This window comes from Rhinatrema bivittatum, chromosome 4 (assembly GCF_901001135.1).
Source record: "Rhinatrema bivittatum chromosome 4, aRhiBiv1.1, whole genome shotgun sequence".
Classification (NCBI taxonomy): domain Eukaryota; kingdom Metazoa; phylum Chordata; class Amphibia; order Gymnophiona; family Rhinatrematidae; genus Rhinatrema; species Rhinatrema bivittatum.
In genome coordinates, this window is record NC_042618.1 from 174,256,313 (window position 1) to 174,284,304 (window position 27,992).

General features: G+C 50.1%; 1 protein-coding gene across 4 annotated transcripts in view; it reads left to right on the forward strand.

Moving 5' to 3' along the window:
- Positions 1-27,914, forward strand: part of SDK2 (sidekick cell adhesion molecule 2) — a 577,803-nt gene extending 549,889 nt beyond the window's left edge. For all 4 annotated transcript variants that reach the window (XM_029599248.1, XM_029599249.1, XM_029599250.1 and 1 more), the window contains 2 exons: positions 8,318-8,444; positions 26,655-27,914. In XM_029599248.1, coding sequence (XP_029455108.1) covers positions 8,318-8,444; positions 26,655-27,008 — 481 coding nt within the window. In that variant the 3' untranslated portion in view covers positions 27,009-27,914. The remainder of the gene's footprint in view (positions 1-8,317; positions 8,445-26,654) is intronic.
- Positions 27,915-27,992: the final 78 nt, after the last annotated feature.

Below are 27,992 nucleotides of genomic sequence, written 5' to 3' on the forward strand. Positions count from 1 at the left end.
GACCAAACGGCCAATCCAGCCTGCCCAGCAAGCTTTCACACTTATTTTTTTCATACTTATCTGTTACTCTTGGCCCTTATAAGTAACTTTTTGGTTCTATTTCCCTTCCACCCCTGCCATCGATGTAGATAGAGCTGGAGCTGCATCTAAGTGAAGTATCTAGCTAATTGGTTAGGGGTAGTAACCGCCTTAATAAACATGCTACTCCCACACTTGTTTACTCAGCCTGTGGAATTCAATCCTTGTTGGTTGTCTGAATATAAATTATCTTTTCTTCATTCTCCCTGCCATTGAAGCAGAGAACTATACTGGATATGCATTGAAAGTGAAGTATCAGGCTTATTTGGTTTGGGGTAGTAACCACCATAACAAGTAAGCTACTCCCCTGCTTTTTTGTGGATGCAAATCCTTTTTTCCACATTTCCTCTTGCCGTTGAAGCATAGAACAATGTTGGAGTCACATTAAGCATGTGTATGTTTATTGAATAAGGATATTAATCTCCAGGTAGTAGCCGTCATTCCCACAAGCCACCCCTTGCCTCTTCTCTTCATTCACATCCTCTAGACTTTATGGATCCACAGTGTTTATCCCACGCCCCTTTGAAATCCTTCACAGTTTTGGTCTTCACCACTTCCTCTGGAAGGGCGTTCCAGGCATCCACCACCCTCTCCGTGAAGAAATACTTCCTGACATTGGTTCTGAGTCTTCCTGCCTGGAGTTTTAAATCGTGACCCCTGGTTCTGCTGATTTTTTTGCAACGGAAAAGGTTTGTCATTGTCTTTGGATAATTAAAACGTTTCAGGTATCTGAAAGTTTGAATCATATCACCCCTGCTCCTCCTTTCCTCCAGGGTGTACATATTTAGATTCTTCAATCTCTCCTTATAAGTCATTCGATGAAGACCCTCCACCTTTTTGGTCGCCCTTCTCTGGACCGCCTCCATCTTGTCTCTGTCCCTTCGGAGATACGGTCTCCAGAACTGAACACAGTACTCCAGGTGAGGCCTCACCAAGGACCTGTACAAGGGGATAATTACTTCCCTTTTCTTACTAGATATTCCTCTCTCTATGCAGCCCAGCATTCTTCTGGCTTTAGCTATCGCCTTGTCACTTTGTTTCGCCGACTTCAGATCATTAGACACTATCACCCCAAGGTCTCTCTCCTGCTCCGTGTACATCAGCCCTTCTCCCCTCATTGAATACAGTTCTTTCAGATTTCCACACCCCATGTGCATGACTCTGCACTTCTTGGCATTGAATCTCAGCTGCCATATCTTCGACCACTCTTCCAGCTTCCTTAAATCCCGTCTTATTCTCTCCACTCCTTCCGGCGTGTCCACTCTGTTGCAGATCTTAGTGTTATCCGCAAAAAGACAAACCTTACCTTCTATCCCGTCCGCAATGTCGCTCACAAAGATATTGAACAGGACCGGTCCCAACACCGATCCTTTCAGCACTCCGCTTAAAACCGCTCTCTCTTCAGAGAGAGCTCCATTTACCATCACACATTGTCTTCTGTCAGTCAACCAGTTTGCAATCCAGGCCACCACCTTGGCACTCACTCTTAAGCTTCTCATTTTATTCACCAGTCTCCTATGTGGGACCGTATCAAAAGCTTTGCTGAAATCCAAGTAGATGACATCGAGCGCTCTTCCTCGAGCCAATTCCTTGGATACCCAGTCAAAAAAGTCAATCGGATTTGTCTGACAGGATCTTCCCCTGGTGAATCCATGCTGTCTCTGGTCCAGCAATTCTCCTGACTGTAGATAGTTCACTATTCTTTCTTTCAACAGCAACTCCATTACTTTTCCCACCACCGAGATGAGGCTAATCGGTCTGTAGTTACCAGCCTCTTCTCTGCTCCCACTCTTGGGAAGCGGGACCACCACCGCTCTTCTCGAATCACTCGGCACCACTCCTGTTTCTAGGGATTTATTGAACAGGTCACACAGCGGACCCGCAAGCACATCTCTGAGCTCCTTCAGTATCCTGGGATGAACCTCATCAGGCCCCATGGCTTTGTCCACGTTCCAGAGTTCCTTTGTAGGGCTAAATTTCCACAAAGTTGAAATAACAAATCTACTGGCATGGATCAGTTGATCAGTTAGTATTCTTTTAGATGTACTTAAATGCTGCGCCGCCCCAGGAGGCAAAGTTCCGGGGTGAAAATAACCCCCCACAGTGGCAGAAATTTCCTGCAGAACCTCTATCCAAAAAAGCTGCCACCGGTGGGCATTCCCACCACCTATCTATGTAAGAAGCTTCCAGCCCACACGCTCTCCAGCATATCCTACCAGCCACCACAGGAAAGTTTGACATAGAAAAGGGGGCATCTGTAAATCCGGTGAAGAAGCTCAATCAGCAACTGAACTCTGCAACTTCCTAATGAAATCGTAGGAGCTGCCCTCCAAATCCCCTTCCAGTCCTCTTCCCCCCCCCCCCCCCCCCCCCCCCCCAGAGTGAATTGCAGATCTCTGCTCCAGCAGGAAAGGAGGGTGGAGGGGAATCTCGTTCAATCTGACAGCTCCGAAGAGCCTTATAAATCAATGAGATGCCCTTTCTAGGGGCCTCCTCCCAGAGGAAGACCACCTCAAACTATGAGGGGACCCTGGGTATCCATCCTCCTTCCCATTGCTGACATAGCACTGCTAAACAGCCTGCGATAATAACCAATGGGTCCTTCTGTCCCAGACTCATAATAAAGATCCCAAAAGGATTTATAAGCAACACTGTTCTCCTCCCATAGCTGCCCGACTTCAAGTCCATTTTCCACCAGGTAGCAGCCTCTCTGTGTGCCGACGAGAGGGGGTCGCCTTGAGTAGGAGATAGGGGAGAGAGAGAGAGGCTCCAGAGGGAGTCCCAAAAGTTTCCCAACTGCCTCCCATAGCAGAGGTGAAATGAAAGGACTAACTCGTCGGGCTTTTTTAGCCTGCAAGGATTAATCCAGCTCGAGCAAAAGAGAAGAGAGACCCAGCCCGTCGGCCACATATTTCTCCAAGGGGAGCTGTGAAATCCTGTTTGTCCCTGTTCTGCCACATCATAGCACCCTGCAGCTCAGCTGCTCAGTAATAGACCCTGTAAGTTCGGCAGAGCCATTCCCCCCTGCTATTTGCTTTCTTGACTGCCACTGAGCTGAGGACTTCCACACATTGTCCACAAGGACGCCAAGGACCTTTTCCTGGTTGCTGACTCCCAATACAGAACTCAGCACTGTGTGCCCATAGTTGGGATTATTTTTTCCCTATGTGCGTCACTTTTACACTTTTCCACATTAAATTTCATCTGCCATTCAGTTGCTCAGTCTCTTAATCTCATAAAGGTCCTTTTATGGGACCTCGAGCTTCACTACTGTTTTAACAACTTTGAATAATTTTGTGTCAGCTGCGAATATGATCAGCTCACTCGTCGTTCCCTTTTCCAGATCATGGGGAGATCTGCCCGCAGAGGGACTAGGAAAGGGAACGCGGGACAGAGGAGCTATGAGGAGGCTGAGACAGGAGCTGAGAGGACTGTTGGAGAAAATGGTTTAAAAGGGGATACTAGGGGGGGGAAAGAGAATATTGCTGTGAGGGTCTGGGAGAGAACTGAAGGAAGGAATTTGGGCTGAGAGACGATTTGGTGAGGAGCTGTGAGGGGAAGAGGGACTGGGAGAGGAGTAGACAGAGGCTGTGAGAGCAGAAGAGAAGGCTGCGAGAGGGTCTAGGCTGTGAGAAGGGGAAAATAGCTGAGAAAAAGGGATACAAGCTGGGAGAGAAAACATGGGCTGTGATACGAGGTGGAGCAGAGTCAAGTGGTTAGGTTAAGGGGACTGGGAAGGGAATTGTGTAGACAGAGAGGGGGGAGTTATTAGGGAAGGTAAAGTAAGAGAAGGGTTGTGAGAAGAGGGGATCATGATGGAGAGAAGAGGTGAGGAGAGAGATGGACGTGGCAGGAGGGGGTGAGTCTAGGAGGAGTTGAGAGAAGATAATGAGCTGTGGAGAGACAGCCAATGGATAGAAAGAGATACACATTGAGAAAAAAAACAATAAATGGTAAAGAAATGAGAGGAAGAAAAGAAAAGAAGTTTGAAAGGAAAAATGAATAAAGAAGCAGAGAGAAATCTAAGAGAAAGCCAAGAGGAAGGAGTGACAGACGATAGATTCAAACCACAGACATAAAGGTTGGAAACTTTTTTATTCAAAGTTTAGTGAAGCTGTGCTAGCTGAGCAGGGTCAAGAGTTGGGGGCAGGTGGTATCTGCTATTTTCTTCCAGCCCTACAGTCACCAGGATAAATAAGTGATGTTACGGAAAGTTTGGGAAAGGGGGAGGAGGTTGTGGTGGTTTGCAATATCATTGGCTTAAAATCTTTCTCTCAAAAACTGGCAGCTCCAGTAGCGAGAGGGGCCGCAGCCAGGGCTTGAATTGAGGTGATTATATTGTTCCCCTTCTTCACAAAAATAAGTAAAACATTTCCCTGTTATATCCCACAGAAGACAGCAGTTCTCTCTGGGGTTTCCAAATCGTAGGCAGGAAGCCCTTCCCGCTGCTGTGGCCCTGGGACTGGGGAGATGCTGACTGCTGAGCTGTTGGGGCTCAGGACATGCAGGTGGTGGAGTGTCTTACGTGGACTCTGCAGGCGTGGGACTGGCTCCGGCCTGGAAACTGTGAGCGCCGGGAGAAGTGCTGCAGAGGATGTGGTTAAGGCTGTTAGCGGAACTGGGTTTAAAAAAGATTTGAACAAGTTCCTGGAAGAGAAGTCCATAAACTGCTATTAATCAAACTGACTTAGCGAATAGCCGCTGCTTATTACTAGTGTTAGCAGCATGGGAACTTTGTATCCTGGATTGGCCACTGTTGGAAACAGGATGCTGGGCTTGATGGACCCTCGGTCTGACCCAGTATGGCAGCTTCTTATGTCCTCTCTGGACGTGTAAATATAGACTGATTAGTCACACTCACAACCTACTGTGTTCTGTTTTTCCCTTTTTTTTTTGCTGGGGGTGCTGTAATTTTGTGTTAAGTTCAGCACACCCAATCCATTTCAAAAGTTGGCTTCTATGCCAGTATCGATCCCTGTGGTACTCCACTAATTACATTTCCCCTGGATTACTCCTAAGAGAACTGTCGGACAATGGGGGAAAGGCGGACTGCTGACCTTCCTTTAACCTAAACAACTTTGTAAGCATGTAGGTGCATGATAGCAGTGCAGGAGCACGGATTTATCACTGATGGTGATTTGCTGTCTCATTTCCTCCAGGGATACCAGTAATGCTGGCTCATTAGCGTATGTTGCCAGCCTGCTGATCCTTACAGTCTCTCTGTGCCTCTGACAGGGACCCTTCGGTTGCTTAAGTCCTGCTTTAGTTTTGCTTCTGCTTCCCTCCTGCTGTAAATCCTTGCCCTTGGTATTCCCGTCTCGTCCCAGCAAGCTGCAGCACGGGGAAGGACTCTGCATCTTCTCACAGGCGGCTGAACAATGCCTTCCTCTGTTAGGCTGCTCCAGTGTGGAGAGGGAGCAGGGAGCACCTCAAGTGTCACAGGCTGGCAAAGAGAGCGGCAGCAAGGCGGAAGCCAAGCCGTCCGAGAAGGCCGAAGAAAGAGCTTCTTACAGAGGCTGCCAACCGAAAAGTCATCCGAGTCTCAGCAACCGTACACGGACCAGAGCGCCCTGACACGAAGTGACGTCCCTGCCACCAACCCCAGGGCTTGAACGGGGAAAGAAATGGGCCCGGGAGATCCCCTGTCAGAAGCAGCGCAGGCCCTGCCAGGTTCAGCATGGGATGAGATGTTGCTGGAAGATCCAGCGCATCTGGATCTTCTCTCAGCTCGGCACATCTGGCTTCCACCGTGGTGTCCCCATCGCAGCGGGGACCTTCAGGGCAGAGCAGGATAGCTCAGTCAGGCGTCCCACTGTGGACTCTGCATTACATCCTTCTGCGATCTGTAAAGTGAGCAGCCGCTGTGACTGGGGGCTAAGCCACAGAGAGCTTCGGATGACAGCAGTATGGGGGTGATTTTAAGACTCCTACCCAGTGGCAGGGTGTGCGCGCCCTTTTAACGTGCAGCTAGTGTAAAGGGCGCGTGTGGGCTTTGCACCTGCTGCTTGGGTAGGCAGCCTGGGTGGGAACATAAGAACATAAGAACATAAGAAAATGCCATACTGGGTCAGACCAAGGGTCCATCAAGCCCAGCATCCTGTTTCCAACAGTGGCCAATCCAGGCCATAAGAACCTGGCAAGTACCCAAAAACTAAGTCTATTCCATGTAACCATTGCTAATGGCAGTGGCTATTCTCTAAGTGAACTTAATAGCAGGTAATGGACTTCTCCTCCAAGAACTTATCCAATCCTTTTTTAAACACACCTATACTAACTGCACGAACCACATTCTCTGGCAACAAATTCCGGAGTTTAATTGTGCGTTGAGTAAAAAAGAACTTTCTCCGATTAGTTTTAAATGTGCCCCATGCTAACTTCATGGAGTGCCCCCTAGTCTTTCTACTATCCGAAAGAGTAAATAACCGATTCACATCTACCCGTTCTAGACCTCTCATGATTTTAAACACCTCTATCATATCGCCCCTCAGTCGTCTCTTCTCCAAGCTGAAAAGTCCTAACCTCTTTAGTCTTTCCTCATAGGGGAGTTGTTCCATTCCCCTTATCATTTTGGTAGCCCTTCTCTGTACCTTCTCCATCGCAATTATATCTTTTTTGAGATGCGGCGACCAGAATTGTACACAGTATTCAAGGTGCGGTCTCACCATGGAGCGATACAGAGGCATTATGACATTTTCCGTTTTATTCATCATTCCTTTTCTAATAATTCCCAACATTCTGTTTGCTTTTTTGACTGCCGCAGCACACTGCACCGACGATTTCAATGTGTTATCCACTATGACACCTAGATCTCTTTCTTGGGTTGTAGCACCTAATATGGAACCCAACATTGTGTAATTATAGCATGGGTTATTTTTCCCTATATGCATCACCTTGCACTTATCCACATTAAATTTCATCTGCCATTTGGATGCCCAATTTTCCAGTCTCACAAGGTCTTCCTGCAATTTATCACAATCTGCTTGTGATTTAACTACTCTGAACAATTTTGTGTCATCTGCAAATTTGATTATCTCACTCGTCGTATTTCTTTCCAGATCATTTATAAATATATTGAACAGTAAGGGTCCCAGTACAGATCCCTGAGGCACTCCACTGTCCACTCCCTTCCACTGAGAAAATTGCCCATTCAATCCTACTCTCTGTTTCCTGTCTTTTAGCCAGAGTGCAATCCACGAAAGGACATCGCCACCTATCCCATGACTTTTTACTTTTCCTAGAAGCCTCTCATGAGGAACTTTGTCAAATGCCTTCTGAAAATCCAAATACACTGCATCTACCAGTTCACCTATATCCACATGTTTATTAACTCCTTCAAAAAAGTGAAGCAGATTTGTGAGGCAAGACTTGCCCTGGGTAAAGCCATGCTGACTTTGTTCCATTAAACAATGTCTTTCTATATGTTCTGTGATTTTGATGTTTAGAACACTTTCCACTATTTTTCCTGGCACTGAAGGAAACCAGGTAAAACAGTGTATGTTCTTTTGCAAATGGAAATGGAAAGCGACCCCCGTCTTCCTCCTCTGCCCCCCCCCCCCTCCCCCCCAAACTGAACATCCCCCTCTCCCTGCCTTTTCATAGCCCGGCTAAAAGTGCATGCGCTATGGAAACCCACAGGTTCGTTCAGCAGGGTAGGGGGGGAGAACAATATTTAGGAAAGCCAATTTACCCTGCACGTGTGCACCCACAGCTAAGTGCTCACTCCTTCAAGACAGGGCTTGTGGATCCAGGCCCACAAAATGTGCAATGTCACATCTTCATGCAAGCTCTAACCCCCCCACTCCCACTCCATCCCATGTGGTAGGCTCACAGGGCTGAGTGGATAGCATCAGCTGTGACAGGGGCAGGGGGGGGGGGGGGCGGTGGTCCTGCCTGCACCTGCTCTCCCGGCGGTGCAGCAGTCACTCGGGGAGCGCTCTCTCTCTCTCTCTCTCTCTCTCTCTCTCTGCCTGCTTGTGCTCTCTACCCCTCTGCAATGGTGCTTGAGGGAATAAAGGCCGTAGCCGTGATGAGCTGGAACACGTGTGACGAGCTCCTCCGAGCTTTGAATCCCATTTTCAGATCGTCTTTCTACTTCTGCCATCTCCTCTACCGCCTTCCCAACCCCCCCCCCCAAAAAAAAAATCCCCCCCCCCCCCACAGGATGGTTTAGAAAGTATTTACACTGAGAAATAACTGAGGTCTTCCTCCGCCTGACTGCCTTATTCCTTCTTTCTGCAAGGTCCCCTCCGCGTCCCAGCCCTGGGAGCCTCCATTACTCCGACGAAGACGTGACAAAGTACAACGACCTGATCCCAGCCGAGAGCAGCAGCCTGACAGAGAAGCCCTCGGAGGTCTCCGACTCGCAGGTGAGCCGGAGGCGGGGGAGGGGGAGGGGAGAGAGAGGACCCCTGCGATGCTGCAGGCTCCGCCTGGGTCAGGGCGCAGGAGCCATCCACCGGGGGCTGCATGTCCCGAGCCAGTTACAGGGAAACGGGAGGAGGCTCGCCGCCTGTAGAGAGAGACAATCTCCAAGGCTGGGCCTGTCCTGACGGAGCAACCCGAGCCACAGCCAACGCCTCATTAACAACCAAAGGACTTCTCAGAATAGAGAACCTGGGTTTCTTTATATCTGAGCAGTTAAATGTGCATGCTGCTCAGCGCTGTATCGATTTTTGTTTTATTTGCTTCTATTGATAGCGCATGCATTTCTCCAGGGATAATAATCATGATGATGCAAAGAATTTAGCACCATGGCTGAACTCCATCACTGTGCAGGCAGATTCCCCCAGTACATCTTTGAATACATAGTAACCAGAAACCTGCCCTGCAGCTCCCTTACAAGGAGGACCTGCACAGAGCTCTGTGAATGCACCTCAGTCCTGCCCTGCAGTTCCCTTACAAGGAGGACCTGCACAGAGCTCTGTGAATGCACCTCAGTCCTGCCCTGAAGCACTCCTACAAGGAGGACCTGCACAGAGCTCTGTGAATGCACCTCAGTCCTGCCCTGCAGTTCCCTTACAAACAGGTCCTGCACAGAGCTCTGTGAATGCACCTCAGTCCTGCCCTGCAGCTCCCTTACAAGGAGGACCTGCACAGAGCTCTGTGAATGCACCTCAGTCCTGCCCTGCAGTTCCCTTACAAGGAGGACCTGCACAGAGCTCTGTGAATGCACCTCAGTCCTGCCCTGCAGTTCCCTTACAAGGAGGTCCTGCACAGAGCTCTGTGAATGCACCTCAGTCCTGCCGTGCAGCTCCCTTACAAGGAGGACCTGCACAGAGCTCTGTGAATGCACCTCAGTCCTGCCCTGCAGCTCCCTTACAAGGAAGACCTGCACAGAGCTCTGTGAATGCACCTCAGTCCTGCCCTGCAGCTCCCTTACAAGGAGGACCTGCACAGAGCTCTGTGAATGCACCTCAGTCCTGCCCTACAGTTCCCTTACAAGGAGGACCTGCACAGAGCTCTGTGAATGCACCTCAGTCCTGCCCTGAAGCACTCCTACAAGGAGGACCTGCACAGAGCTCTGTGAATGCACCTCAGTCCTGCCCTGCAGTTCCCTTACAAGGAGGACCTGCACAGAGCTCTGTGAATGCACCTCAGTCCTGCCTTGCAGTTCCCTTACAAGGAGGTCCTGCACAGAGCTCTGTGAATGCACCTCAGTCCTGCCCTGCAGCTCCCTTACAAGGAGCACCTGCACAGAGCTCTGTGAATGCACCTCAGTCCTGCCCTGCAGTTCCCTTACAAGGAGGTCCTGCACAGAGCTCTGTGAATGCACCTCAGTCCTGCCCTGCAGCTCCCTTACAAGGAGCACCTGCACGGAGCTCTGTGAATGCACCTCAGTCCTGCCCTGCAGTTCCCTTACAAGGAGGTCCTGCACGGAGCTCTGTGAATGCACCTCAGTCCTGCCCTGCAGCTCCCTTACAAGGAGGACCTGCACGGAGCTCTGTGAATGCACCTCAGTCCTGCCCTGCAGCTCCCTTACAAGGAGGACCTGCACGGAGCTCTGTGAATGCACCTCAGTCCTGCCCTGCAGCTCCCTTACAAGGAGGACCTGCACGGAGCTCTGTGAATGCACCTCAGTCCTGCCCTGCAGCTCCCTTACAAGGAGGTCCTGCACGGAGCTCTGTGAATGCACCTCAGTCCTGCCCTGCAGCTCCCTTACAAGGAGGTCCTGCACAGAGCTCTGTGAATGCACCTCAGTCCTGCCCTGCAGTTCTCTTACAATGAGGACCTGCACAGAGCTCTGTGAATGCACCTCAGTCCTGCCCTGCAGCTCCCTTACAAGGAGGTCCTGCACAGAGCTCTGTGAATGCACCTCAGTCCTGCCCTGAAGCACTCCTACAAGGAGGACCTGCACAGAGCTCTGTGAATGCACCTCAGTCCTGCCCTGCAGTTCCCTTACAATGAGGACCTGCACAGAGCTCTGTGAATGCACCTCAGTCCTGCCCTGAAGCACTCCTACAATGAGGACCTGCACAGATCTCTGTGAATGCACCTCAGTCCTGCCCTGCTGCGCCCTTATAAGGAGGACCAGCACAGAGCTCTGTGAATGCACCTCAGTCCTGCCCTGCAGTTCCCTTACAAGGAGGACCTGCACAGAGCTCTGTGAATGCACCTCAGTCCTGCCCTGCAGTTCCCTTACAAGGAGGTCCTGCACAGAGCTCTGTGAATGCACCTCAGTCCTGCCCTGAAGCACTCCTACAAGGAGGACCTGCACAGAGCTCTGTGAATGCACCTCAGTCCTGCCCTGCAGTTCCCTTACAATGAGGACCTGCACAGAGCTCTGTGAATGCACCTCAGTCCTGCCCTGAAGCACTCCTACAATGAGGACCTGCACAGATCTCTGTGAATGCACCTCAGTCCTGCCCTGCTGCGCCCTTATAAGGAGGACCAGCACAGAGCTCTGTGAATGCACCTCAGTCCTGCCCTGCAGTTCCCTTACAATGAGGACCTGCACAGAGCTCTGTGAATGCACCTCAGTCCTGCCCTGCAGTTCCCTTACAAGGAGGACCTGCACAGAGCTCTGTGAATGCACCTCAGTCCTGCCCTGCAGTTCCCTTACAAGGAGGACCTGCACAGAGCTCTGTGAATGCACCTCAGTCCTGCCCTGAAGCACTCCTACAAGGAGGACCTGCACAGAGCTCTGTGAATGCACCTCAGTCCTGCCCTGCAGTTCCCTTACAAGGAGGTCCTGCACAGAGCTCTGTGAATGCACCTCAGTCCTGCCCTGCAGCTCCCTTACAAGCAGGTCCTGCACAGAGCTCTGTGAATGCACCTCAGTCCTGCCCTGCAGTTCCCTTACAAGGAGGACCTGCACAGAGCTCTGTGAATGCACCTCAGTCCTGCCCTGCAGTTCCCTTACAAAGAGGTCCTGCACAGAGCTCTGTGAATGCACCTCAGTCCTGCCCTGCAGCTCCCTTACAAGGAGGACCTGCACAGAGCTCTGTGAATGCACCTCAGTCCTGCCCTGCAGTTCCCTTACAAGGAGGACCTGCACAGAGCTCTGTGAATGCACCTCAGTCCTGCCCTGCAGTTCCCTTACAAGGAGGTCCTGCACAGAGCTCTGTGAATGCACCTCAGTCCTGCCCTGCAGCTCCCTTACAAGGAGGACCTGCACAGAGCTCTGTGAATGCACCTCAGTCCTGCCCTGCAGTTCCCTTACAAGGAGGACCTGCACAGAGCTCTGTGAATGCACCTCAGTCCTGCCCTGCAGCTCCCTTACAAGGAGGACCTGCACAGAGCTCTGTGAATGCACCTCAGTCCTGCCGTGCAGCTCCCTTACAAGGAGGACCTGCACAGAGCTCTGTGAATGCACCTCAGTCCTGCCCTGCAGCTCCCTTACAAGGAGGACCTGCACAGAGCTCTGTGAATGCACCTCAGTCCTGCCGTGCAGCTCCCTTACAAGGAGGACCTGCACAGAGCTCTGTGAATGCACCTCAGTCCTGCCCTGCAGCTCCCTTACAAGGAAGACCTGCACAGAGCTCTGTGAATGCACCTCAGTCCTGCCCTGCAGCTCCCTTACAAGGAGGACCTGCACAGAGCTCTGTGAATGCACCTCAGTCCTGCCCTGCAGTTCCCTTACAAGGAGGACCTGCACAGAGCTCTGTGAATGCACCTCAGTCCTGCCCTGAAGCACTCCTACAAGGAGGACCTGCACAGAGCTCTGTGAATGCACCTCAGTCCTGCCCTGCAGTTCCCTTACAAGGAGGACCTGCACAGAGCTCTGTGAATGCACCTCAGTCCTGCCCTGCAGTTCCCTTACAAGGAGGTCCTGCACAGAGCTCTGTGAATGCACCTCAGTCCTGCCCTGCAGCTCCCTTACAAGGAGCACCTGCACAGAGCTCTGTGAATGCACCTCAGTCCTGCCCTGCAGTTCCCTTACAAGGAGGACCTGCACAGAGCTCTGTGAATGCACCTCAGTCCTGCCCTGCAGTTCCCTTACAAGGAGGTCCTGCACAGAGCTCTGTGAATGCACCTCAGTCCTGCCCTGCAGCTCCCTTACAAGGAGCACCTGCACAGAGCTCTGTGAATGCACCTCAGTCCTGCCCTGCAGTTCCCTTACAAGGAGGTCCTGCACAGAGCTCTGTGAATGCACCTCAGTCCTGCCCTGCAGCTCCCTTACAAGGAGGACCTGCACAGAGCTCTGTGAATGCACCTCAGTCCTGCCCTGCAGTTCCCTTACAAGGAGGACCTGCACAGAGCTCTGTGAATGCACCTCAGTCCTGCCCTGCAGCTCCCTTACAAGGAGGACCTGCACGGAGCTCTGTGAATGCACCTCAGTCCTGCCCTGCAGTTCCCTTACAAGGAAGACCTGCACGGAGCTCTGTGAATGCACCTCAGTCCTGCCCTGCAGCTCCCTTACAAGGAGGACCTGCACGGAGCTCTGTGAATGCACCTCAGTCCTGCCCTGCAGCTCCCTTACAAGGAGGACCTGCACGGAGCTCTGTGAATGCACCTCAGTCCTGCCCTGCAGCTCCCTTACAAGGAGGACCTGCACAGAGCTCTGTGAATGCACCTCAGTCCTGCCCTGCAGCTCCCTTACAAGGAGGACCTGCACAGAGCTCTGTGAATGCACCTCAGTCCTGCCCTGCAGCTCCCTTACAAGGAGGACCTGCACGGAGCTCTGTGAATGCACCTCAGTCCTGCCCTGCAGCTCCCTTACAAGGAGGTCCTGCACAGAGCTCTGTGAATGCACCTCAGTCCTGCCCTGCAGCTCCCTTACACGGAGGTCCTGCACAGAGCTCTGTGAATGCACCTCAGTCCTGCCCTGCAGCTCCCTTACAAGGAGGTCCTGCACAGAGCTCTGTGAATGCACCTCAGTCCTGCCCTGCAGCTCCCTTACAAGGAGGTCCTGCACGGAGCTCTGTGAATGCACCTCAGTCCTGCCCTGCAGCTCCCTTACAAGGAGGACCTGCACGGAGCTCTGTGAATGCACCTCAGTCCTGCCCTGCAGCTCCCTTACAAGGAGGACCTGCACAGAGCTCTGTGAATGCACCTCAGTCCTGCCCTGCAGCTCCCTTACAAGGAGGACCTGCACAGAGCTCTGTGAATGCACCTCAGTCCTGCCCTGCAGCTCCCTTACAAGGAGGTCCTGCACAGAGCTCTGTGAATGCACCTCAGTCCTGCCCTGCAGCTCCCTTACAAGGAGGTCCTGCACAGAGCTCTGTGAATGCACCTCAGTCCTGCCCTGCAGCTCCCTTACAAGGAGGTCCTGCACAGAGCTCTGTGAATGCACCTCAGTCCTGCCCTGCAGCTCCCTTACAAGGAGGACCTGCACGGAGCTCTGTGAATGCACCTCAGTCCTGCCCTGCAGCTCCCTTACAAGGAGGTCCTGCACAGAGCTCTGTGAATGCACCTCAGTCATGCCCTGCAGTTCCCTTACAAGGAGGACCTGCACAGAGCTCTGTGAATGCACCTCAGTCCTGCTCTGCAGCTCCCTTACAAGGAGGTCCTGCACAGAGCTCTGTGAATGCACCTCAGTCCTGCCCTGCAGTTCCCTTATAAGGAGGTCCTGCACAGAGCTCTGTGAATGCACCTCAGTCCTGCCCTGAAGCACTCCTACAAGGAGGACCTGCACAGAGCTCTGTGAATGCACCTCAGTCCTGCCCTGCAGTTCCCTTACAATGAGGACCTGCACAGAGCTCTGTGAATGCACCTCAGTCCTGCCCTGAAGCACTCCTACAATGAGGACCTGCACAGAGCTCTGTGAATGCACCTCAGTCCTGCCCTGCTGCGCCCTTATAAGGAGGACCAGCACAGAGCTCTGTGAATGCACCTCAGTCCTGCCCTGCAGTTCCCTTACAATGAGGACCTGCACAGAGCTCTGTGAATGCACCTCAGTCCTGCCCTGCAGTTCCCTTATAAGGAGGACCTGCACAGAGCTCTGTGAATGCACCTCAGTCCTGCCCTGCAGCTCCCTTACAAGGAGGACCTGCACAGAGCTCTGTGAGTGCACCTCAGTCCTGCCCTGCAGTTCCCTTATAAGGAGGACCAGCACAGAGCTCTGTGAATGCACCTCAGTCCTGCCCTGAAGCACTCCTACAATGAGGACCTGAACAGAGCTCTGTGAATGCACCTCAGTCCTGCCCTGAAGCACTCCTACAATGAGGACCTGCACAGAGCTCTGTGAGTGCACCTCAGTCCTGCCCTGAAGCACTCCTACAATGAGGACCTGCACAGAGCTCTGTGAGTGCACCTCAGTCCTGCCCTGAAGCACTCCTACAATGAGGACCTGCACAGAGCTCTGTGAGTGCACCTCAGTCGTGCCCTGAAGCACTCCTACAATGAGGACGCACACACACAGCTCTGCCAACACACCCCAGTCTTGCCCTACAGCATGCTCTGTTATTCCGGTATTGAGGCCCTCGCGCGCATACATCTCTGCCAGGGCACCTCAGTCCTGCCTCACAGCACCCCTATTATTCCTGTTCTGAAATCCTCCCACACAGTTCTGCCAGTGGGCCTTGCTTCTACTCATTGCACCCCCCCCCCCCTGATATTCCAGCAATGAGACCCCCACACGCAGCTCTGTGTTTGCACACTGTTATAGGGCTATCTGGAAATGTCTTACAATTGCCTCTGCTAACAGTGCAGTCGGGAAACAAGGCTCCCACATTAACATTTTGCCTTCCTGTATATCTTGTTGTCTACAGATTGTCAGGAATCCCTCCCTTTCCTCAGCGCCCCCAACTTCATCTGTGGCTTTCAGGGGTCCTGTTACAGAAGTGGCAGCCCTCACCAGGCTAAAAAATCAATAAACAGGAAAAGTCAGCTGGTGTGGACACATCCTTTAGCGAGCATGGGAATTAACCCCCTTTGTACCACATCTTTCCCCATAAAAGGCGAGCTGGGATGTACATACTCAAATGATCCCATTAAGTTGGCCAGTGTTAGGAATTTGTAGGTTGCCACTTAACGTTTGGTCACTGAGGATGGGATAAACAGCTGACAGTGATTTATAATTTTACAATAAATAATTGTAGTAATAATAATTACATGTTATAGCTTGAAAATGGGGGCCTCTAGGAGATAACGTGGCTTTGCTAAGGCCGCACAGACCAGACAATCAGTGCCAGAGAGGGTGTTTAAGTTCTTGACTGCTGGTCCCACAGAGACACATAATCTGCCTGGATCAGTGCTTCCCTGCAGAGGCAGCTTATCCTTGAAACTGTGGTTCTGGGAAGCTTAGGCTAGTCCTGGGATTAAAAGGAAGTCTGAGGTGGGAAGAGCAGAATCTGCACGTTTATTTACATAGCACTGTGGGTGGCAAGGGAGTGTCCTAGTCTTCCTTGGAAATTTAGAATACTGAATTTAATATCTGTTAGTGTGTCCTGATTAGACATAGCCATGTGCAATGTAAATCAAGTGTTTACAGAGTGCCTACCATCTAAGGTACTGTGAAAAAGATTTAAGTGAGATTAGAACCTGGATCACCCGGATCCAAACTTCAGCCAGTGCACACGTGGCTCTGTCGACTTCCTTCTGTCTCGGCTCCTTGCTCTGGAATTTTCTGTTTTCTTATATGTCTTTTCACGGAGTAGCAGCAGCCACTACAAATATTTCTTTGTGTCTCTTAATCTTGGCACTGAAGCTTGCGAAGATGGCGGGGTTCACTGAAGAAAGGTCACACAAGGATTAACTAAAACATTCTACTCTTCAAACCACAGAGGATTTTGCCTTCCCTTAAATACTTCCAGACCTCGCCCAGAAAATAATATCTTACCCTGGTCTGTTTTTTTTCCCATGAGTCAGAATGCAAGGAAGAGCCACTTATACCCCCCAGGAGGGGGTGGGGGGTGGGGATGGATTTTGCATCACTCATTGATTCCAGTAAGAGCCTCTGAGAGCTCCTGATCCCAGCATTAACTAATTCTCTTTCCCGCCTACTTTGGTGTATATCATTGCTGTCCTCACCTTACCCGTATTCTACCTGGTGGTGGGAGGCTTGCTGTGACAAGGAGAGAGCCCTGCAAGGCCGCACAGGTGGCAGAATGAGTGTGGGAGTCTCTGGAGCTGGGGATTACTCTTGACCTGAGAATCTTGGAGGCTGGGGAATTGCTGTCAGCATGTAAATCCCAGGTCCTAGGGATCGCTCTCAGCATGTAAATCCCAGAGTCTGGGGATTGCTCTGTATATGTGAATCCTGGGGGGTAGGGGATCACTCTCAGCGTGTGAATCCTGGGAACAAGGGATAGCCCTCAGCATGTAAATCCCAGGAACTAGGGATCGCTCTCAGCATGTAAATCCCAGAGTCTGGGGATTGCTCTGTATAGGTGAATCCTGGGGGGTAGGGGATCACTCTCAGCGTGTGAATCCTGGGAACAAGGGATAGCCCTCAGCATGTAAATCCCAGGAACTAGGGATCGCTCTCAGCATGTAAATCCCAGAGTCTGGGGATTGCTCTGTATATGTGAATCCTGGGGGGTAGGGGATCACTCATGGCGTGGGAATCCTGGGAGCAGGGGCTTGCTCTTGGTATGTGAATCTGGGGGGGTGGGGCGAGGTTATTGGAGATAACAATTGGGGTGTAAATCCCAAGGACTGAGGATCGCTTTCAGTGTGTGAATCCCAGGGAGCTGGAGATCGGTCTCAGTGTATGAAGCCTGGAGCTCGGGTCGGTGGCGACTTGTAAATCTAGGGAGCTGGGGATCAGTCTCGGCTTGGAAATCCGGTGGGGCTGGGGGTCGCTCTGGGAATGTGAATCCCGGGGTTACTGAAATCGCTACTGGTATGTGAATCCTTGGGAGCTAGTGATCGGTCTCAGCGTGTGAATCAGGGCACATGTCCTGAAATCAGGTTTTTGCTGCAGGCAGCAAAAAATACAACAGACAAGAGATGTTTTTTTCCTGTCAGCGTCCTGTGATTCTCACATGCTTTATGTGATAGAAGGGAGACATGATTCGTTGGATGTTTTTGATATTGCCATGTGCCTGGGCACTCTGTCAGTAAAAGGATCCTATACTCTGTGCACTCTGAATTTTTTATAGGGCTGGCAGTTTCCTCCTGTTCCATTGTACTTGCAGCTCAGTCAGAACCTGGGCTGGGATCTGGCACCTTGTGCCTTCATTCACATCTGAAATGAAGGAGTAGCCTATGTTGTGTCTGTGGACCCTTGGGCCGAGTCAAGATTGAGACTACCTGCAGTGAGGAGCCCTGCAGGTTCACCGTCAGCAGGCAGGACCCAGGCAAAGCAGCAACCAGTCAGGACTTTGACTTATACCAGCCCACATTCCCCGAGGGTTGAGCCTTTGGGTGGGCCGGTGGGACAGGTGGAGTCTCTGCTGATGGCAGAAGAGAAGATCCATAGTTAGCTAGGGTTGTAGACTGGTGGTGGTCGGGCATATTCGGGATCCGAGCAATGGTTAGAGGCAAGTGGAGGTCAGGCGTATCCGGGGTCCAGGCAATGGTCAAAGGCAGGTGGAGTTCAGGCATGTCCAGGCCAAGGTCAAAACCAGGTATCCATCCAAAGGAGGAAAATAGGGATGGATAGGCAAGGTAGGCAGGCAAGGGCAAGAAGAAGCAGGATGAGGACTGAAGACAAGCTGGGCAAAGACTGAAAACAAGTTGGATGAAGACTGAATGCAGAAAGCAAAAGGCACTACTAAGAAGTAACTGGACCTGTTGCTGAGGCAGTGAGAAAAGGCCAGGGAGAGCCCTTTATAGAGCTTGGCGTGTGATGTCATCAGCTGGCGCCATAGGACTTTTCCTACCACAGGCCCTTTAAAAGGAGGTCGGGTGCATGCACGACTAAGGAGGAGCATGGCTGGATGGGCCTAGTAGTGTCCTGCCATGTAGGAGCATGGCATCTCGCCACAGGGAGAGCCAGCAGCATCAGGCCGCAACGGGAGCCCGTCAGGATGGCTCAACTGAAGAGGTAAGTGTGGCGGTTTGAGGGGGCAGCCCGTGAACCACCAAATGTAACAGTACTCCTCTTCTTAAGCCCCCTTCCTGAGGTCCTGGGTTTTCCAGGGTACTGATGATGAAAGTCCTTCAAGAGGTTACTGCCCAATATGTTGGAGGATAGCTCCCATGAGTTTTCTTGTGGACCATAGTTTTTCCAGGAGATTAAATACTCTACTTTTTCCCCCTCTGGCAGGAGTCCAGGATCTCCTATACATCTTCTCCGTCAGCAGCTACTTCTTGAGGTTCAGGCAGGACTCTGGAGGGCCGCGAAAGCACCACTGACTTAAGCAAGGACAAATGAAACACTTTATAGACATTTAACATGGGTGGTAGCCTTAGCTGGTACGTGACAGGGTTAACTTGTCGAAGCACATGGAATGGTCCAATAAAGTGAGGGGCCAGGCACATAGAAAGTAGTCATAGGCGTTAAAGGTTGGGTACTCAACCAAACCTTTTCTCCCACCTTGAACCGAATTGCTGGCCTTCTATGGGCATCTGCCATCTTCTTGGCTTGGGCAGCGACTTTCTCAATCAAAATTGGTGTGTTCCTATAGTTCATACAATTCCTGGGCAGAGAGTTGAGCCACTGGAGAGGGCACTGTCACAGGCAGTGGCAGAGGAAACAGAGATTGTTTTCAATAGATCAGCTGGAAGGACAAAGAGCCAGTGGCGGCATTGATGTGATTATTATAGGAAAATTCAGCCCAGTGTAAGAGGGTAGCCAAGTTATCCTGGCACTTGACGTTTGCACGAAGGAAGGTTATAAGGGTACAATTGGTAAGCGTCTTGTGGGTGGTAGGTAGTAGTGTAGTCGAGCGATATACCAAACACTTTTCAAAGAGAGTGCCAGTACCTCGTGGTGAACTGAACTCCTCTATCTGATAGTATGTGCTTTGGTAGGCCATGTAGGCAAAAGACATGGAGGGTGAAAAGACGTGCTAACTCTGGAGTGGAGGGAAGTCCTGGTAATGGGACAAAGTGTGCCATCTTCGAGAATCGATCAATCACCACCCAAATCATGATGGTGCCATTAAAGAGAGAGAGGTCCACGATAAAGTCTGTGGTCAAAGTAACAGCTATGCACAAGAAGGGAACAAGTCAACATAGGCCTTGACATCTTGCTTCATTTGGGGCCACTATTAATGTCGTTGAAGCAATTTATGGGTTCATGCTCACCCAGGCATTCAAGCTGGAAAATAAGACCATCTTCCCTGGAGGGACAACTACTGTAGTGGCCAGGAGTAACTTAGCAAGATCGATGATGTGCCTGAGAGGTTCTGGAACATCCTTGGTCTGGAAGGAGTGAGAGAAGGTGTCTGTCCGTTGATTCTTGAGCACTGGGTGATATTATAATTCAAAATCAATACGAGTAAAGAACAAAGACCAATGGGCCTGAATTTCATTAAGCTGTTGAGCTTCATGTAGATGTTCAAGGTTCTTGTGGTCCTTGTATATTATAACATGGTGTTGAGCTCCTTTTAGTAGATGATGCCATTCTTCAAGAGCTAGTTTGATGGCCAAGAGCTCTTGATCTCCAATGCTGTAATTGCATTCAGCTGAAGAGAATTTCTTAGAAAAAAAGGAACACGGACGAAGTACCCCTTCTAGAGTGTGTTGGCTGAGGACAGCCCCTACCCCAAGGGTAGAGGCATCTACCTCTAAGATGAAGGGTCATGTGGAATCCAAGTGGGACAGGCAAGGCTTGTCAGCAAAGGCATTCTTTAACTTTTGAAATGCTTCAATAGTCTCGGTTGGCCAATCTTTGTTGTTGGCATCCTTGTGGGTAAGGGCAGTAAGGGGGGCTGCCACAGATGAGTAATTTGAGATAAATTGACGGTAATAATTAGCAAAACCCAGGAATATTTGTAAGGCCAAGGGCACAGGGCAAAGTCAATCCATGGTGGCTTTCATCTTGACAGGCTCCATCTGAAATCTGTCTCGTGACACTATGTAACAAGCTACCTCTTGTTACCCCCTTTCCCAGTTTTGATTTCCCTGTTAAAATGTAATTTCCAAGCTTAACACGTTTACTGTAAACCGGCATGATGTCCACAACTAATGCCGGTATATAAAAATGTTTGAATAAATAAATAAATAAATGTAGCCAAAGAAGGGGAGCTCCTCTTGTTCAAAAAGACATTTTTCCAGTTTGGCATAGAAATTATTCTCTCACAGATGTTGCAGGACAATGCAAACATCTCTTTGATTGGAACTTAGAGTTCGAGAAAAGATCAATATGTTGTCCAAATATACAACCACACAGGTGTATAGCAGATTGTGAAAGATCTTGTTGACCATTTTCTGGAAAACCACCAGGACACTGCAAAGCCCAAAGGGCATGACCAAATACTCATAATGTCCATAGCGAGTGTTAAATGCAGTTTTCCATTCATCATTAGCCATGAGGTGGATGAGATTGTGTGCACCTCTGAGATCCAATTTTGTGAAAATCTTGGCACCCTGTAGGTGGTTGAAGAGTTCCACTATTAGTGGTAATGGATAACTGTCCTTTTTAGTGATGGCATTCAGGCCGTGGTAGTCTGTGCACGGCCTGAGAGATCTGTCTTTCTTTGCAATGAAGAAGGAGGAAGGGTGGATAAATCCACATTTCAGATTCTCCTGAACGTAGTCGGACATGGCCTGAGTGTCTAGGAGAGACAGGGGGCAAACTCATCCGCGTGAAGGCATGGCTCCTGGCATAAGCTCAATGCTGCATTCATACATGCGATGAGGAAGCAATACTTCAGCACACTTTTTTGAGAAGACTTCCTTGTAATCCACATACTGAGGTGGAAGCCATGGTCACTCGACGAGAGGGTTCTACTGTCACTAAACAGAAGTCTGTACAACCTTGGCCCCAGCAGGTGAGTTATAAAGTAGACCAGATGAATTGTGGTTGATATTGTTAGAGCCATGGCAGACCTAATATGATGGAAGGTGGCTCTGGAAATCACGTGAAGACTGATTTTTTCTTGATGCAAGAGGCCAGTAAATAAGGCTATAGGCGCTGTGGGCTGGTAACTTGGCCTGGAAGTAGATCTCCATAGACAGAGGGGATCACCAGAGGGGAAGTCATCTGGACCGAAGGGATTTGGAGTTGGTTGACTAGGTCTTGTAAAATGAAGTCGTCGTCCCCCTCAGAACCAGAGTCTATAAAGGCCTGGGTGAAGAAACGTGTAGATCCCAGTTCCAGTGTGACCAGCAGGAGTTGGGAGAGTTGGTCATCTCCCCGAAAGACCCTAGACATTTAAGTTTCCCGACCTCTGTGGACATTGAGCCAAGAGATGGCCTTGGGTTGCGCAGTAGAGACAGAGGCCCTGCTGTCTGCAGCAGAGCTTTTCTTCTGGGACCAAGTGGTAGCATCTCTACTGCATTGGCTCTTCTGGAAGAAGAGACTTCAAAAGTGTGGTAGCTGGAGGTGAGAGCGAATGTTGGAAGCGAGGAGCCAGTGACACACTCCTCCATGCTGGATGAGTCTCTCAAGCCCTTTGCTGCAAACAACGACCAATTTTTGCTGATTAGGGCAATGAAAGCTTCTAGCGAGGTGAAGATCCCGGGCAGCAAACTCATCTTTTATTTTCCCTGAGAGGCCTTCTAGGAAGATGACGACTAAATTGTCCTCTCACCAGTTCAGCTCAGAAGCCAGTATCCAAAACTCCACTGCATATTCAGCCAGGGTTTAGGAGCCTTGACGGAGGTGAAGCAAATCAGAGGCCATTGCTGCTGCACAACCTGGTTCCTCAAAGATGGTGAAGAAATGCTCCAAGAACTGTTGCAAGTCAAGCATGAGGGGATCCCCTTGCTCCCAGAGGGGAGAAGCCCAGGCCAGTGCTGTTCCATCAAGCAGGGAGAGGATAAGAGCATAAGAACATAAGACTGTTGTTTTAGCTTGGTCCTCGGGGAAACAGTGAAGCCTGCAACTGGAATTGCATTTTGCACTGGTTCAAGAATCCCCGACATCATTTGGGGTCCCCAGAATACCAGGATAGAGCTGGCAAACTGAGGAACGGGCTGATTGTGTGCTGAAGGAGGTAGTGATACCAGTGCAAATGGAGATGGTACCAAAGGTGTGGCCCAGGCGGGTGGTGAGCCGGTCCATCGTGGAGGCCAGGAGCTCCAGGGTACCTTGATGGTCTTGCAGCCTGCATGCTCTGCCAGGGATGTCCTGCAGTGATGTCAAGTCTGCCAAGTCCATGGCCTCAGAAAACTGTTGTGTCTGTGGACCCTTGGGCCGAAGCAAGATTGACGCTACCTGCAGGGAGGAGCCCTGCATGTTGTCACCATCGGCAGGCAGACATAGGCAAGGCAGCAGAGACCAGTCAGGACCTTCACTTATACCAGCCCAAATTCTGCTCGGGTTGAGCCTTTGGGTGCCGGGGCCAGCAGGACTTAGGTGGGGGTCTCTGTTGATGGCAGAAGAGAAGGTGTGTAGTTAGCTAGGGTCATAGGCAGGCAGTGGTCACTGCAGGGAGGGCTGGCAGCATCAGGCCGTGATGGGAGCCTTTCAGGTCGGCCCAGCTGAGGAGGTGAGTGAGGTGGTTTGTGGGGGCAGCCCCCCCGAACCGCAAAACATAACGGCCTAGTGGTTAGAGCAGCAGGCTGAGAACCATGGCTCAAATTCCAGCAAGTCACTTCCCCCTCCATTATGTCAGTTACCAAGTCAGGTACTAAGCCCTTTGGGCAGGGACATACCTAATGTTCCTGAATTGTAACTTGCCTTGGGCTCAAATCCTAACTAAAAGATGGGTATGTTCCCTCCCAGTTTACTTTAGTTCGGTCATTGCAGCAATGGTCCCTGGCCAGGGGCCACACAGCAGGGCTCCTTCAAGAGCCCTATAATCCTGGACCCTGAATCCAACCACTGGGTGTCACCACTGTGTGTAGCGACTACCTGCCCCCACCCACCCCCTCTATTGGCTGTGAGCACTGCCCCTGCAGCATCCCATTCCTGGATTCGTTCAGTCCTTTCCATGTGCAGTAAAGTAGGAAACCAGGCCTGGATCTCAAAGCTCCAGATGTAAAGTAGGAAACCAGGCCTGGATCTCAAAGCTGCTGGTGACATGGAATCAAGGGGAATGTTGTAGCCTCCTGTTCGAAAACACTCTTAGCACAAAATAGGAACCGCCCCTGTACTGTAAATACTTCCAAGGGGAGGGGAGCGTGTGTTGACCTGCATGGAACCTCTTCCAGTTTCCAGGCACCACAGATCATTGTGGAGATTTTTTTTTTTTTTAGCGTTTCCAATGGAAACCAGCAAGGTTAGATGGCGTCTTTGTCATCTGGCATTCCTTAGCGGGTGTTTGTATTTGTGTTGCATTATAAGTAAGCTGGCGCTGTGTACCAGGACCGCCCCTTGCTGAAGGCAGTTGCCACAGGAACGAGGCCTCCCTAATTCGTGCAGGTAAACAAACCACACCTTGCTAAGGCTCGGCTCTGCCGACAATAAGGAACTTGTCTGGGGAATTTCTGAAGTGCCGGCGATCCCAGCACAGTCCTGACGTGCAGTCGGTTAGGGAACATACTGGGTCTGGCTGGGGTTTGGAGCCCAGCCACCTACTTTTTGGAAGTCTGTCCAGAGCTGCGACAAAATGGCAGGACTCCGCAAAGAATTACAGCTTGCACGATGCTCTACTGCAGGGATGTGATGTGACCCAGTTTTTAACTAGTCCAGACTCTTTTTAATCTCCCCCCTCCTTCCCTCCAGCTGTAGTATGGTACCTGGAGTGCTAGTTGCTGCGGGAATAATCAGGACTACAATTCCCACAATGCACTGGGGCAGATGTTCAAAAACCTAGGACTGGCCAAATTTCTTACATAAAGTGTGCCTCATCAAACCCCCTACAGTGTGACTGAGCTGCAAAACTAAAACTGCTCCAAGTTTTATAAGCCTGAGACGCAACTGCTAAGTGACCCAGTCCAGTTCAAGGAGGGAGACTTTTGACCAGTTCTGGTTTGTTTTTGAACTTGCATCTCAATGCATAGTGGTATTTGTAGTCCCTGCTTCCACTATTTTTTTTTTTTTTTTTTTTTTTTTTTAAATCGGTGCTGCATGTACCCAAGTGCATCAGGAAGGCAGTTGTCAGAAATCCAGGGGTGGCCTAAAATTCCCCTTCTTGAACTGGCAGTTCTGCTAGCAGGGCACTAGAAGAACACATGAGCTGGTTCTAGCAGGTGCCTGGTTGGGTACGCAGCAGCAGCCCCATGTAAGCTGGCAGGGTGAGCCCTTGCTGTGTTCACTGCGTTCATGGGAAGGAGAGTCAGCGAGCCTCACCTGCATTTAACCAGCTCCCCTTTCTCTTCTTCATGACTGAATCTCTTTGAGAAGCTGTTTAGAGCTGAAAGACCTTTTTGGGGCCAATGGAGCTTCTGATGAATGGACCCCATTGTTCTGTCCCTTCCCAAGGACAAGAGGTTCAGTCAGGAGAGGAGAAAAGAGGGCAGTGGTGAGGTGACGTTCTAAAGCTAGTTTTTGATGAACTGTAATTAAGAACTTTGGGACTTTTTTTTTTTAGAGATAGCTTTGAAATGTGGTTTTCTTTTTCCCTTTCTCTCAGTTTCTTCCCAGGGTGAGGACTAGCGGGATCTCTCTTTTCTTGGGGCAGACTGCAGGTATCTTTGTCTGAGCTGCCTCTGCTGTTACTCTGGCAGAGCTGGAATCATAAGGCCAGGAAGGTGGGAGGTGTTTGGCGTTCAGTTTAACTTTCTTCTTTTCCGCGTGCTTACAAGGCTTGTACACCTGCTAGTGCTAACAGAGCACTCCCTCTCTCCCTCTTTTTCTGTCTGTCCCCGTCCCTAAAAAGGCACATCCCCTGTTATTTAAGCTAAAATATTCCATTTTCCCATTCTCCCTCCAAAGCATTTCTATACACCAGTGTGTTCCAGTGGAAAGTTCTCCTCACCTAGCGTTTCCCACTCTACTCCCTCTGCCCCTCCATAATCTGAGAACGCTGAAGCTTTGGCATTTTTTGCGTACAAATTAGATTAGTCTTTCCTAGAAACATAGCACCAGCAGTAAAACACTAGAATTTCCCCATTAATACAATGAACATCACCAGAGGGAAGATGCACCAGGAACTCCAATCTGCTTGTCCACAGATGAGCTAGTTCCACAGCCATGGTTTAATGATAATGCATGGGCAGGGCTGACCACCTGACTTCTTCCGTTTTAGGCGTTTTGTTTAATCTAAAGTGTCACCTTTTTATCACTGATACATCCTGTAAGTTCCTTTCCTTCAGTGCATCCCATAAAGGAAACCAAGCTACTCCCTCCCACAACCACCCATACATACATCTAAATTTCAGACATTGAGATGTAGGCCACAGTTTGCCTTGCAGAAGGAGAGGAAGATTTTTTTTTAGGACATTTTAATCTCAATTTCTGACTTTTTTTTTAATTATTATTATTAGACTTCAGTTCCTCTCTGCCTTATCTATTCCTTAATCTGGAGAAATGTTGGCCTCCCACAATGCCCCTTGCATGAGTCATCATTAGAACATAAAATAAATCCCATGCAGGATCAGACCAAGGTCCATCGAACCCTGCATCCTGACTCTGACAATAACCAGTCCAGGTCATAAATACCCGTCAGATCCCAAAAAATAGAACTACTTCCTGTTACAGCCAGGCATAGCAGTGGCTTTCTTTAGTCTACCTGAATGCTAATGTTTTATGGACTTTTCTTCTGGGAACTTGTCCAAACGTCTTTTAAAACCTACTGTGCTAGTCACCTTGACCACGTCCTCTGGCAACTCATTCCAAAGCTCGATTGCGCACTGAGTGAAAAAGTACTTTCTACAATTTGTTTTAAATCTGTCAGATTAGTTTCATGGAGTGTCCCCTTGTTTTAGTATTGTTTGAAAGGTAAATAACTGTCCTTTATTTACCCGTTCCATCCCACTCATGATTTTATAAGCTTCTGTCCTGTCCCCTTTTAGTCGTCTCATTCCCAAGCTGACGAGCCCTAACCTGTGTAGCCTCTCCTCATGGGAGAGATGTCCAATCCCCTTTATCATTTTCGTTGCTCTCCTCTGCACCTTTTAGGGTTCTGCTATGTCTTTTTTTTTGAGGCGGGGGTGACCAAAACTGCACACAGTAATCAAGATGCGTCCTGGTGCTCTCTCTGTGCCGGTAGTGCGACCCATCTAATAGTGAAAACCTTCTCTCTGTCCAACTGCAGGGTAGCGACAGTGAGTATGAAGTGGATCAGGACCGGCAGAAGACCCACTCTTTCGTCAATCACTATATCAGTGATCCAACCTACTACAACTCCTGGCGCCGCCAACAGAAGGGCATCTCCCGGGTGCATGCCTACAACTATACCGAAAGTGACTCCGGCGAGCCAGACCTTTGCCCTGTGTCCAACAGCAATAGCACCCAGCAGGGCAGTCTATTCAGGCCCAAGGCTAGCCGGACTCCTACGCCCCAACAGTCCACAAACCCCCCCAGCCAGCAAAGCACCCTCTACCGGCCCCCCAGCAGCCTGGGCCCTGCATCACGGGCCCCCATAGCCGGATTTTCGTCATTTGTTTGATGTTAAAACTTTTTACGTGGAATTTATTTTTTAAGAGGTACGAACAGAAATTAAAAAGTAAAAAATAAAAAATATCAAGCAAGGAGAGATTACATGGCAGACAATCAGTAGCTGCGCATTCCTTTTGCTGCTTCAGAAGTTGCACAGTAATAAGTGAAAAGTTGCAAACGTTTACATACTATTGATGCTTGTGCAAAGAAAAAGGAAATATGAACTAGAACTACAGAAGCATTTGCAAGAAAGTTCTCTTGAATGCAAAACGGCGAATCAGTGACCAGTGTGGGCCTCCTGCACAGATCCAGCATGGTAGCAGCAAAAGTGCTTGCAAAGGAAAGCAAAGCAAGGGTACAAACAAACAGAGGAACAAACTTTTCTTTAAACAGCAGAATCATTTTGCCAAAGTTTTTAGTTCTTTTCAGTCACAGGGATGGTTTTGTTTTTTGTTGGTTTTTTTTTGTGACCGAGTGTCCATGGTAAACGTACAGATACCTATCAAAGACAGAAGAAAGGAACGAGCAAAAGCCAGGTAAGATGGAAGAGTAGAGAGGGCTGAAGGGCTGTGGATGACAGACATCCTTTGTGTGATGTGGAGAATGTGGGCACAGCAACCACGGGCCAAGACACGTTGCCGGTGCTCTATGGAAGATGCCAACCGGTCGCCATTCAGTACGGAGTGGCTGGAATGTACTGCACACATCGAAAAAGTATTAGGAGAAGAGAGGCCATAAACTAGGTTTTCTTTCTGCCTCCCAGGCTCCACCAGTTCTGTGAGGCACTGTCAGTGCTTAAAGCGGTTCCTTAACTCCTGTGTTGCAAAGCAAACGCCAACAAAACAAGAGCGACAAAGCAAGACAGGGTGGCTGGTTCTTTTTAGGCATTTTCGGTTGGGTGGAGTGGGGGGGGGGGGGGGCTGGACCTTGTTGTGACTTTTCCTTGGTAGTGAAAAGGGGGGGGTGAGTGGGGAGGACCGAGCCTTCGCTGAGG